The 14223-nt window shown below is 38.5% G+C and overlaps 1 protein-coding gene across 9 annotated transcripts in view; it reads left to right on the forward strand.

Annotated features, from left to right (window-relative positions):
• Positions 1-14223, forward strand: part of rap1gapb (RAP1 GTPase activating protein b) — a 92259-nt gene that overhangs the window by 32031 nt on the left and 46005 nt on the right. For 3 of the 9 annotated variants that reach the window (XM_069149154.1, XM_069149196.1, XM_069149180.1), the window contains exons 1-2: positions 1833-2036; positions 11247-11282. In XM_069149154.1, coding sequence (XP_069005255.1) covers positions 1993-2036; positions 11247-11282 — 80 coding nt within the window. In that variant the 5' untranslated portion in view covers positions 1833-1992. Of the gene's footprint in view, positions 1-1830; positions 2037-11246; positions 11283-14223 lie in introns of those variants that run through there. The other 6 variants (XM_069149214.1, XM_069149253.1, XM_069149172.1 and 3 more) reach the window with 5 other exon arrangements.

The following is a 14223-nucleotide window of genomic DNA, read 5'->3' on the forward strand; positions in this document are numbered from 1 at the left end:
TACATGGCACATTCCTGTGTCCTCTCCTCTCAGCTTTTGATTTGATTTATAGGGCATGTCTGGCTGGAGTCCAGTCACATCTAATAGAATCACAAAATGTCGACAAAGTAGTCATCAGGGCACCCTGGCATTTGTACTGATGTGTGGTGGGGACACGAGGACAATCAATGATTTTGAACCTAACGGGGCAGGGAAGGGTATGGTCCCATCATCGCAGAGAAATGTATTCATTGACTCAAGAACAACAGTGTATGTGGATAAACAGGCCAGAGGCAGAAGGAGGACATGAAAGGGAAAAAAAAAAAAGAGCAGAGGGGGGGACGGACAGAGAAAGAAAGGTGAAATGGAGAGGTAAGAAGACAAGACGAGACGAGACGAGAGGGAAGAGAAATCGGGGAGGAATTAAGATTTTCTTCTCTTGTTTAACTACAAGAAGACGTGCTCTGTCAACAGATTGACAACGATATCCTTTTCCACACACCCTGATGTCTGTCACTTTGACATTTCTCTCTTAGAATTTAATTTGATTTTTGCAAAATAAATCAATCAATATTAGAGGTAAAATATGACTTTTTCCATTTGAAGGGAGAAATACAAGGACAGCAAAATGTAGAATGTTAGTTTAGAGCCACAAAAGTGCGGTACAACATAACAGACTTTGCGTCTGTCACATCATAATTTGTCCCTCTCTGGGAGTTGTAATCTCAGATGTGAAGATGATAATTTGATAACAATTAGCAGCGTCCAGATTTACACAGACAGAATTTCAGATTTATTTGGCTCATCTCAATGATGGCACTCAAATATTCTGTTTGCTCTCTAATGATCAGGTTCTAAACAGACACTCAGACAACCGTCAAAATCAATGATAATGTGCCAGATTAGTGTCTGAGTGGAGCTGGAAGATCAGTGCAAACTTTCAGACAGATCACTCAACCCTGCCAAAGATTAGATAAAGAATTGAATCAGCCCTGAACACATTCCCTGTCAAATTCAAGGTATGATTCTGAATACTTCAGTCATGCCAGTGTTTGATTTAATCTTGAATCCGTTGTCATTTTCAAAATGCACATATTTTCCTTATGTAAAAAGTATGTTAAATGCAGAAAGGCAGCAAATATAAATTGATCAATTAATTATTCCATCAATGTAAACAGTAGTCGGCAACTATTTTACTGACTCATTGATCATTTTTAAGTAGAGTGGAGACATTTTATTTATATTAGTCACTGAATATTGTTGAGTTTTAGATTGTTAATCAAACACTTCATCACAATGGGATGAGAATGTAAAATGGACAATATACAAAATTGACAAAATGATTAATTGAGTAATAATTAACAGATTAATCACTAATGAAAAAAAAGCTATCTATAAAACTAAAAAGCAATAATCAAATCTTGTCTCTCCTGAATCTTCAAGTGCATTGTTATTTCTACATATATTTCACACAATATTCGTTCATGAGCAAAGAGTGCGTATCATTCACATCACGAGAATTGCAGAGTTGAGCAGCAGGTGGAAGTGGCTTTTGTGGGACATTAGTAGGCAATTTAAGCATTCGTGCCCCCTTCCTGGTGGAAATGAGAGAAAACGGTCAGCGTGAATCCAAGAAATCATGTTTCAACCTGTTTGTTTCCAGGACGACAGCGCACACACAAGCCAGCCAGACACACCTTTCTTCTAATCTGGCAGAGATAGGGGCTACTTAGTCGGGGAGCGCAGAGAAGGCACGAGGAGGGGGAGGGATGGCTGGGATGTGTACACACATAAGTACTCTCAGACAAAACACACACACACACACGCAGTGAGGGCTGAGACGAGGAGGGAGGAGAGGCGATAAAGAGTTAGAGGTGTAAAAAGGGAGGAGAGGTGCACAGAGAAGAAAACAGAAAGAGGGAGGAGGCATGATGGTCCTTCAGTAGCTGTGTGTTGTCAAACTGCGCCGGTATCCTGCATACCCCGGGGACGCCTAATCAGCCGCTCTGCAAGATGTCTCAGAGGAAAAGGAGTTTCACATTTGGAGCTTATGGAGGGTAAGATAATGGAGGAATAATCTGTCTGAAAGTCAGCTGATGTACGAGTTTGCCAGTCTTGCAATGAAACTGTGACACAGTAGTGTACCTGTTGCTTCTCGTTGCCAACCCAGTGAGAGGAGCAATGAGAGGATGGTGAAAGACTGCTCAGGGAGATGTACTGCACCTGCTCTACAGCTGCAGAATTAGGTAACAAGGTTATTGACTGTCAGTGTGGCGGCCCCCTAATTCACAGCTTTAACCATTAATAGTGAAAAGCTGCAGAGATGCTGAACTAATGAGAACAGTTTATTAATGTGTGAGGTCACAGGAGGAGGCGTTCAGAAGATTGCTTGTGTGCATGTGAGTGGCTCATCGGGATGATGCTTTGACTGCCTTGGTCATGGTGACCTGTTCCAGCATGTTTTTTTTCTCGAAAAGACCTCACAGAAGTTGCTTGTCAGATTGCTTGGCACAATATTCTAAATGTGTCAACGCGAATAAAAACAATGCACCAGGTTTTTTTATTTTTATTAAATTCATTAGTCCATTGGTGACAAGTAAAGTTATCAGAAGATAAATGGAAAAATGATGAAAACAGGAGATTTCTGATTACTTCTTAAGTGTGCACTTTTTTTCATTTAGGAAAACAAACATATTAAAAACAAAGCATTTGTTTTGTCATCGTTGAAAATCGTATCCTCATTAAATGCTGGTAATATTGAGGTATTATGAGATAAAGGATTCCGAGGTTAGCTGCATCTTCACTGTGGTGCCAGTGAATAACTCAAATACCTCATCATGCTGAGTAAAAGCACAGGAAATGATCTCCTTTTTGTATTGTCACAGTCTTCCAAGCAAGGGACTGATGATTTTGTAGCAGTCAGAATGTGAATCTTTGAGATATGTAAATACAAGTACTTTTGGTTTATTAACAGTGAGCCACACAGCCAGGCAGTGCATTAGAATTCATGAGGCAGTGAAATTACTTTTGCTGTTGCGTTTTGCTGCTCGTGAGCTCTGCCAAGTCTGCCTACAAAACACTCATGAGGCTCAAGTTGACATTTCTGAAGTAGAAGGCAGGTTGAAAGCTTGCCTGAGTGCACAGGCAGATACAGCCTAGTAATAGCAGAGAGGGGGATGCACTTTTAGGGCACGAAAACAACATTTTTTTTAACGGTAACAACCCCTTTTTATAGAGTTGTGCAATGAGATTGCAGGAAAAGTCAGAAATAAAAATGTAATGCTATTCTGACAAATGCACTCCGCTGATCTCACCTTCACTCGACATATTTTATTGTCTGAGCTTTCCAGTGAATATAGAAAGTTGTACTCTATTTTGTCTTTCTTGGTTTCAGATTAGTTATAACATCACAACTATTTCCTGTGGAATTACTAAGTGTAGAGAGTCTGTTTATTCATGTGTTAATTAAAAGACTGGTTTGGAGACTTGAGGCTGTATCACAAATCTTCACTACACCTTGATGTCAAATTGACTGTTAGATGTCAGACAGAGGTGACTGTGGTTAATTGGAAGTGCTTCTCATGAAACACCCAGTGGCCTTCATACCACTGATAAAGCTCTCAGCTTGTAAATGAGGGTCATTGAAGTAAGGGTCGTTGAAGCTGTGATAACTACAATAACTTAAAAAAAAAAAATCCTACCACGAGTGGTTAACCAGGGAAAAAGTCTTAACAATAACAACAACAACAACAACAGAAACTCCTTGTTGTTTAGGTGCTTGGGCGTTCTTATAAGTACAGCTTGTTCCCAGAAGAATATATTTCTAAGGTTAAACATTATGCATTTTTTCTTTTTTCCCAGATAGAAAGACTACTACCTGCAGAATGGATTGCATTTTTATAGATTAGTCCTTGGGCTCTGGTGTCAGATCAAAAACCCTTAAATATTTTGATTAAAATTGTCAAAATCTGTAGCTGGAAGAAAAAAAAAAAAAAAAGTTCCGATCAGGTGCTTCTCTACATTTTATAAAAAACACTGAATTTGTTGGAAAGGTTCTACCTTGATAAGTAAAACAGGAAAACGTTTTGTGAGATTGTACTGAATTACTAATTTATTACATCTGTCGTCAAATGAGAGCATAAAATAAGTGCTTGCATCTCTCCATATGCAGCCTGGCTGTCTGATGACACTTGTTGACAAAGCCACGTACAGGTGTAGCACTCCACTATCTTCCACAGAAGAACTCTACTAGAACAATAGCTGATTGTAGGTGCCCTGTTCAGTGATTGTGTTCCTTATATTTAATTTACCTCCAATGAAATCTATGATTTAAATGTGACAATTTTCTAGTCACATTCCTGCTCTCGTAACATCTAAACCAGCATTGCCTCGGGATCCTTTAAAAGCATGCAGCTGTCTGAGATGAATAACTGTGTTTATTTCTCGAAAAGAAATTAGCTGTTTTGCATTTTTAATTGAATGCGTCTTGCAGACTTGTTTTGTGTGCAATTGTAAGGAAAACTAGTCTCTTTTGTTAAAAGCCTTGTTGTTTAAAAAAAAGGGAAAAAAAGAGTCTCTCTGTGGAAATAAGTGCTTATTGAAAACCAGGGAAAGGATTCTCAAACAGAAACGAGTAGTGATCCAGACTTGGAACATTACATTCAAAATCTGCATTTGTTTTCGGGACCTTTCTTTGTAGAAGTTATTTTGTCAAAGTCTGATTTCCGCCTACAATTTAATGGTAATTGCTGTTTGTGGATAATAATGCTGCTGTTTTGAAGAAATGCTTATATAAACATTGCAAACCAAAATGGATGAACTGAAAAACAATTGGAAATTGCACCCTTTTTAAATATGAAGTCTCCTGTGCCAGTTGTATTGCTGATTATGCTCTTAATGTAGTATTCAAACTCGGTGGGAAAGATAATTTAAAACAAAGTTGAAGACAGCATGTTTAAAAACTATTTTTAACATATAGATATTAATAGCTTTGTGTTAGCTGTGATTGCGGTCTGAAAATCCTGTTTGTATTCATGTTTGCGCAGACACTGGGAAGGGAGGACCAATCAGTGACCAGTGTGGGTGGCTAAGTGCGATGACGTTGAAGCATGACTAGCAGCAGTGGTTGAGTTTTGGCGCGTATAGTTGTTGATCAGTTAAAGGCTTCTCTAATAGTTTACTTACGCCCAGAAGGATGGAAACGATTCTCTCTGGACAGCAGCCAAACTCATAAATTCATGCAGTGAATTTGGGTCTAGTAACATCAGGGTAATTCTGGAATTTAAATCATATGGAGAAGCACGAGTGACTTTCTGAACTGAGGTCGTGATGGTAAACCGAAGATTTAGAAAAAGCTCGTCGATGATGCTGGTGTGTTCACAAGCTTAAAATTACAGCTGTTTGGATTCTTGCTGGCGAGTAAAGTCAGTTTTAAGCCTGAAGACCAGTGGCAACTGCTCAGCCAAGTGAAAGATTATAGGATTGTGCACACATCCCACTGCTCAGTTACAGTTTCACTTGCAGGTAGTACAGCTTTATGTATTATTTCTGTTTTTATTGGCTTTGCTTCATCTTTTATCTTTGTACTGAAAGACCCTAAAAACTTCACCATCAAATATTTCTCAAACATTAAAGTTTCAGGACTAAATAAGTCAAAAGTTTTTGGCTTTATCAGAGTTCATTTCTTAAACTCTCAAGTTTATCTGTCTGATCAGAACGATGACAAGAAAAACGCTCACATTACACATGTCTCCAACCCTGTATCACACCAAAGCATCTGAGTCTACAGCATAATGTGTCAATGTCATTTTTTTGCTTTGCCTAGGCATGAAAAACCACGTGGTTAGGTTTAGGAAAATAAAATTATGTGGCATGTAAGGTCCTGAGTTTGATCCGTCCAATCCCCAACCTGTCTCCCAACTTTGACTTGAGTAGTTATGATTCGTTCTATAACCTTCATAACATGACCTCCTCCTGAGAGTGTCATCATACTTGTGTGTATATAGAGATCAAAAAGTAGCTGTGGGTCGAGTGCAAAAGACGTATGCGTTTGTTTTGTCGAGGACAACAGTCCCAGTAATAGAGACGTTTCTGTTGTGAAATACTGAAACCAAAACTGTGGAACTCGCTGCTCATAGTAAGAAACTGATTAATAAAATACGTCATGAGGTTCCTGGAAACGTGATGTCTCTTTCACTCTGACACTCTCTTTGACAGTGCAGGTTTTTGTGTGACTGTTGCTCTCTTGCTGTTAATATTCCGACCAGATAATATATTAGTCATTTATTCTCTCGACCTCTCAGTTCACATGATTTGGAGAAGATTATAATCTTTACTGGTTTTCATGAAGCAGCTCGGCAGCCTCCTTTCCCAGCAACTAGCCAAATGCTGACTTTTTCCTTGAAGGATTTTTTTTTTTTTTTTTTTTCCTTTTACTAAAGCTGCATTCAGTTTAGTAAAATTAGCCAAAAAAGTTTGATGGCCGCAAAAACATTTAAGTAGCTGGTGGAATTCTGGTTAGCTGCCATCTGTATGTGCACATACTGCATAACGCAGCTAGGAAGTGTGTGGGCTGCCTGAAAATATGGATTCAAGTCAATCACAGTTAATAATATACTTGATCGTATTTTACTACTACTCTACATGTTGAAACCACACAGACTAAACTACTCAGAGCAACCCTTATTCATTGACTTTAACAGAGGAGGACTGCTGGAGTAGAACAATTAAATTGGACAAGTGCTCTTGACAGTCTTGTTCTGAATGGTAACGGTTGATGGAAAGTTTTTGCTGCATCTCACATTTAAAATAATTCTAGAGCTTTCTGTCTGAATGAACCAATTTTCTATCAGCTGTTTGCTCATAGTAAACAGAGCATGTGGTTTCAGTGTAAATTTTAGTTTCACAACTGTCAGTGAAATCCATGTTTGTAGGTTTGTGATTATAATTTGAAAAAAAATCAATTATTATTCTACTTGGCAGAAATAAACTTAGTTGGTTGTAGTTAGGAGAACTGGGTTAATTCATTTTCATTTAAAAATCCAATGATTTTTATAAAATGTGATATAATAAGGCCTCTTGTCACAACATGTCCGTTTAACACTGGAAGCTGGCTCTAAAGATGTTTAACCGTTTTTCAAGTGTTGCTTGAATTATTACACTTAAAGTCTTAAAAACACTTGAAATAGACACAGTAAGAGCTCATTGGTAAAAAGCATTTAAATAGTTATTCTAACGAAGCCTACTTTATGTTTTGCCTCTGTGTCCGTCCTCGAGTGGGGGTCATGTGTTTCTACAAGGGACAGAGGTGTTTATGTGACGGCCTGTTTCTCACTCCGGATTGTTAACACTAAAACAGTGTGTTGCCTGTGTCAGCAGGTTGATAATCACCAGCCGTATCGCTGACTGGCAAACTAGTATTTCCATTCTCAACACCGGGCAACAAAAACAAAGCAAAAGAGCAGCGCCCTCATCAGCAGCTCCCAGAATGTGTTTGCACGTCAAATAAAGTTTCGAGTCAGGCACAAAGGTGAGCAATATTCACTGACAGAACCAAGTGCGAAGAATGTGTGCACTGCAAGACGTTAAAGGAATCACGTTTGATTCCAGACACTCTGCGCTGATACCATTTCAATTTCTTACATCATCCCATCCTCTCAGTTTTATCCAGTATTTTGTCAACACAAACAAGTACTGAAATAGCAAAGATACAGAGCTAGAGATAGTAACAGACTAGTGAGCTGGGAGAAACAGAGGGATATCAGTGCCAAGACAGAGACATGCACACATACACAGAGAACAGCCCCGTTTTTACCACTTAGCTCTATTCTGCCACCCAGTGGTGCGGGCATGCTATTGAATATTGACCCACTGCACTTAAAACACTACCTGAACACGAAATCCACATTTTAGACTTTGAGTCTGAGACTTAGAAATTGTATTTGTAGGCACGTTCTTGCGCTATCAACTGATCTCAGCCACAGTCTATAGTGTTCATTCCAACGGTAGTTATTTTTCAAGAGAAAAGGAGTTGAAACAATTTATGAAACTTCAGTAGAAATTTGAAGTACTTTTTACTATGGTTCTGTATCATATCATGCTGCTTTCAAATTCTATAACACATTTCAGAGTGAAATACAACATTGTACCAAATTACATTTATTTAAGTTACAGTACTAGTTACTTATTGTGATTATTGGCATAAATTAATAATCAGTAATATATTAATATCAGTTACAAGGGCTAGTTTAAAATTTTTATACTTTGAGTACATTTTGCAATTCTATAAGTTGATATTTATGTTCTCTCACTTAAGTAACATTATCTATGCAGGAACCTGAAGTATTTTTATATTTAAATATTGTGGCTTTACTGGAGTAAAGGATCAGAATACTCTCTCTACCATTGGCTGCCATGTGTGTATGACTTTAAAGGTATTTTGCCTCACTGGTCACAAATTTGAATTATTTTAACCAAAGGTCACCATGACCTCATAAAACACGTTTGTGGCCATAACTCAAGAGTTATGCTAATTATATTCCACACAAATGTCTGATAGGGTAAAATTATAAGGTGATGACATTTTATAACCAAAAGGTCAAAGGTCATCCTCACTGTGAACATAATAATGTTCTGCAAAAAAAAAAAAAAAAAAAAAAAAAAATTGGGGGCATTATTCAACACCAGAGGTCAGGAACAGAAGGGCAGATTGTGACCATATTTCACATTTGGTTGGATACTAAATTGGTGACACTGATCTTGCTTGTCCACCTTGGTGATTGTATAAATCTTCCGTGCTGTTGAGCTGAAGATGTGCGTGAAGCATCTACATTTTAGATTTTGTAGCTCCTCTGTTGCGACATCCATATTTGAAGCATTGCGTACTATCATGGCTACAACTGTGTGTTTTATCAGACAAATTCCTTTAAAGTTTCCACCCATATTTTATGGTTTTGGACAGACATGGATGTAAAATGAAACTTGACTTGTTGGCAGAGGCAAACACTTGTTAAGAAGTGGTGTGATCAAACAGTGTCAATCTCTTTTCTTATACATTTAAACCCTATTCAAAAGTAAATTATTATTATTTTATTTTTTTAAAACATCTTTTTATGAATATCTTATTGAGGTGATAGTAAATCCAAGGACATGTGCAATGTTGTGTTTGGATGCATCCCTTGCCTTAGATTCCCCTTATATCTTAAGTGGATTTTTACCTTACCGGGAATCTCATTCATCATTTTGAAAGGTTGCTCATGAGATTGGGCATGGTATGCAAAATGAATAATCAATACACTGTCTCTCTGTCAATGTCAACAGATAGTGACGTCTGTACCTCTAGCGGGAAACCAGTACATTCATTCGGTAGTACTTGATAAGCTGGACATGCAAAATGTAAATAAATGGTCCTTGCTTAGATTCTACTTTGTGAGAAATCTTGGAAATAAGAGAGCTGTTTAAAAAAAAAAATAATAATAATAATAATTGCTATGGCACACTGTATATAAACCTGATTGCAGTTCTTCTTTTTGACCACATAAATGAGACTTTCAGAAGAATGGCTTCGATTGCCTTGATGGTATTTTCATTTTGTTCCTTTACCCATGACTGGAGTGAGCGCCCGAGTGTGTCAGCAGAGAAGGGCATGGTAATTATTTGACTGACTTACCTTTGGGAAGGAAGGGATAAACGGTGATTAGTTGCATATTGATTGACAGCTATTGTCCACTTTGGTGCCGTTTCAAAGATTGATTAAGGTGGGAGAATCTGGCCAGCGTCATTTGTATGCAGGGCGAAATGGATAAGAGCGCCATTCACGAAAAAACCTGACTTGTTGGGGAAATGAAATGCACCAGCAGAGAGAATCCGTTGCACCACTTTGTTTTTTTGCTGGCTGCCTTTTATCTAATATTCCCTTTTTTTTTCCTCTTCCTGGCTGCTAAAAATCATCTTTATATGTTTTATTCATGCAATTTACTTAAAAAAAACAAAAAAAAAACTTATGATATTTGATTCTTTTGATAAATTCTGCTGCATTTTGGCACTGGTCTAGACTCAACTAGACTCGACTAGACTAGACTGCTTGCTGCCTGCCTCTGCCATGCTCACCTTCCCAATTCTGAGACAATCTCTCTCTGAATGTACTTAGCAAGTAGCTGGCAGGCAGCGGAGTAGATAAAGGAAGAAAAGGGAGCGGTGGACAGAAGCGATGTGAATCATCTTCATCTGTCTTCGTAGAGGCACATTTTGGTGTATGTCTGCCAAAAACATTCAAACTGCACTCGCCAAAATTTTCGTATTAGCAATGTATCAAATTATCGCACCTGTTGTAAAAGTGCCCGCCAGTTGTGACACTGAAAATGATCACACAACTCGGCCTTCCTCTAAGCTACATGGAGGGTTTCAGCAGCTCCTGGGTCACTGCTTTGGTTGGGTGTCATCACTCTCATTAGTGTTGTTTCCTGCCACAGCAGACAGCTCTGATAAACTTGCTATGCACTTCTGGTGAATCAGTAAGTGAGCAAATAGACAAAAAAAAAATAAGCTTAGTCAGTGAACATAGTGGGCCATTTAGCAGCTCCAGAGCCACATGTTTCCCTCAGGTGTTGGTGGAGAGCAAAATTGAGTTGTAAAATTGATAACCGTTTACTCTATCTAGTATTGACCTAAAAATTATTTGTCAAAATTGTGTTTACAGATTATTTAGCACTGGCCAAAAAAAAAAATCAACTAAGTTAAAGAACAATGATCACATTTACATTTGAGAATTTTGATCCAGTTGCATCAGTAGTAGTGCTGCCGCTCTGCCAGAGCTACCATGGTCAGCAGCAGAGCTTCTGATTACTTCCTTGCCACTGTCGGCTGATCCAATGATGTTCAGGAAGGATTTTCTGAAGTTGAGGGTCGACATTTGCACATTAATAACTTTTGGGCTTTTGTTGCACTTTTATCTCTTAACCAGTCAAATTGTTTACCTGAGCCTCTCCTTACGCATGTGTGTGTGTGTGTGTGTGTGTGTGTGTGTGTGTGTGTGTGTGTGTGTGTGTGTGTAAGCGAGAGTGAGCGTGAGTAGGAAATTCACAAGGTTTTATGTTAAAAAAAAAAAAATCAAAGCCGCTTTCATTCAGTGTATATAAAATGAAGAAATGTCTTGTCAGTCAAAATCAAAAGAAATCAGCATAATTCTTACTTTATTCCAATAATGAAAATTGTTCACCAGCAAAGAAATGGAATTCAGTTTAATCTGTTGTCACTTTGTTTCTCTTTAGAGTTGACAAGAGCTTCTCCAGGACCAGAACCTCATGGTGAGTCCTCTCCTTTTAAAGAAAGTTATGCATCAGAGAATTTAGTTTCATGCTTCACTGGTCCCAACACTCGTCTTTACAACATTGCATTTCCAACCACTGAAGATTTTGAGATTGAGGCTGTTCAAACTGAAAATTTGGTTCCACATGTATCTTAGTTCACCTGAACACTTTGTTCTGTTTGGCTTCTACTCCTTTTCATGGCCTGGGTTACACCTATTTTGCCAGCACTAGGTTGTCTGTCTGTTCCACCCATATTTACTTTCAGCATGCCCTCCTGTTGTATGCTGCAGCAATAAACATGAAAATTTCCATTTTTGTATTTTACAGCCCATTAACTCGGCATAAAGAGCACAGAGATAGACTTTGACTTGTTCATCAGTTTGATCCTTAGTCAAGTACTTAAAGGAGAACGTATTGTAGTTGCAATTAGATTCTTCCACTTTAATACCCTCAAAATTTTCTTAGTCAAGGTTACAATATGATGACCCCAGTAAAGATGTCGTCAAAAAAGTTGAATGCTAAAAAGGCTCTATTTTTAGACCAATAAAACCATAAGCCTTTCAGCCTTTTTATCTCAACTCTGACTTTTTCCTGGCTCGTAAAGGAGATTTTCAATTGTGCATATAATTATTTGATCACTGAGAACCTCTATCTGCTCTAATGACTTTGGACATCTGTACATGATCAAAATGGAGATAGTGCAGCTTTTAATGTTTCCTACGCGGACAGTAGTCTCCCAGCAGGGAGGGGGAGTGTTTGGCTGGAAATACGAGGGCAGGAGCAGATGGACGGAGACAAGGAGCACAAGAATGTGTGTAATACCAGCTGGCCATGTACAGCACAGGCCTCCAAGTTCTCAACCATCAAGGGCCTCAGGTCTATCCATAGTATCACTTTCACACATAAACATGTTTGCAATATTTTACTTGTATTCTACAGCAGTACATTGATTGATTGATTTATTCTATTATTGTGTTATGCACTAATGATATGCCCAGCCCAAGCAGGGTTACATGTACCATTGTTAAGAAAAGGGAACCATAGTAGCTGCCTAAATTTCAAACAATTCTAAACAAATAAAACATCATGATGTTTCTTTTCCAAGCAAAGGAAGCTAACTTATACGTATAAAAACTAAATAACAACGAGAGGCCCCCATTTGCCTCTTAATTTAAACAGTTACCATCTGGGTGGCAATATTGTCCTCCTTTATTTACCAAAAACAAATCCAGATTTTCATTTGTTCCAAAGGAAGTTAAGTCTTTAAACAAAAACTGGGCAAAATTCGGAGGTCCAGCCGAAGCTCCACAGGAGGAAGTGCGTATAGATAATGGATGGATGGATAAATATTTTTGACTCATTGTAATAAGCACAACACACAAAGATATGTGATTCATTGTCAACAAAATATTATATGACGTAAAGTTGTTTTGCTAGTGTTATATTATAATAAGTGAGGTTTTTATATGCAGAATTTGTAATAGCGTCGCATCAAGGCAGCAAATGTCAGCATCATGACTACTGGTTACCATGATTATCATGGTTAGCAGATATATTCTGTCCTGCACAGATTAACTGGGCCGAGTCCATCCCTGAGTGGGAGGAGACAAAATGTGTCATATTAGATGAAGCAGTATCGCGTTCAGAGGGATTTTGTCTGTTTGTTTACAAGGCTGTCATCTAGCTCAGCAATAGCTATGAAAAAAAATGTGTTGCTTCATCATTATACATCAAATGGGTATACTGTGAAGAGAAACTTGAAGGTGCATGCATGATTCAGGCTCATCAGAGGAGAATACACCCTTCGCACACCTGCCCAATTTTATTTTAAGAATTCCAGTTTCTCTCTGTTACAAACAGGTCTGGAACAGATGCTAACGATGCCTCAGGGCAGGGTAATGCAGTTGATGGTTATACAGAGCACAGCTCTATGACTGTAGTCACTGAGTCATTATGCTAGTTTTGTAAGCCATCAGTCTCAGGCTGCACTTACATTAGTGCAGGTATCAACAAGATACTTTGTACTCAAAAGAAATGAATTGTTAAGTACTGAGAGGGATTTGTTGAGGGGTTAGTTTATCTCCAAATCCAATAGATTTAGTTGCAAAATTGTACATAGTTGGAGCACTCCAGAAAAGATCTATGACTTAATTGGGTCTCTTCACCTCTTGTTACCCAGCCTGCCCTCCCGCTATTGTGTTATAGACAGCACCATGTCGGCAGGATTTACAGCAGCCTCAAACCACAGTGTGTGCCATTAAAACGGGCTGTCCTGGATCCTCTGTCATGTGCCACCACCTCAAATCCATCACAACATTATCCTCAACCAGCCAGGTGCACTGTTGATGTGAGTGAACGTGTGTCTGTGAAGAGGGGGCAAACACACAGCGCCCACACTTATCTGTCCGAAGCAACAACGTCTCCTTCAATCTCACCCTGGCACACAAACACTTTCTATTTGTGTTGAAGGGAATTGAGCAGCCTTGAATCATTTGGATAAGGAGGCCCAGTATACTCCTCAAGAAAGGTGAGAGCAAACATATTTTATTGTGCCAAAGTGTTCTCGGCACAGAGTTCCCAATTAAACCATCATTAACTTGATTGCTCTCAAAAATGGAGGCAGTTATTTTCCTGTCTAAAGCTCCTGCTGTGCCGCAATAAGGACGTCAGAATAAATGCCATGGTATTTCTGCAAGAATATTGCCAGTCTGCATGTGGAAAGTTTGGTTCCTAACAACGCTGTGTTGCACTAATTAAGGACAACATTAGAATATTATAGTTAAAATTACTGTCAGTGATGCAAATATAGTGGAACAACATAATTTCTAGTGTTGTCTAATTCTAAATTAAATCACTTTTAATTAACTTGTTTGTTTAGGGCCATTGCCTCAGGGGGCTCCTTTTTTGAGACAATGTGACATATTTATAATATGTATGT

This window comes from Embiotoca jacksoni, unplaced genomic scaffold (assembly GCF_022577435.1).
Source record: "Embiotoca jacksoni isolate LCO1_2020_lvr unplaced genomic scaffold, fEmbJac1.0.p SCAF_1, whole genome shotgun sequence".
Lineage (NCBI taxonomy): Eukaryota > Metazoa > Chordata > Actinopteri > Embiotocidae > Embiotoca > Embiotoca jacksoni.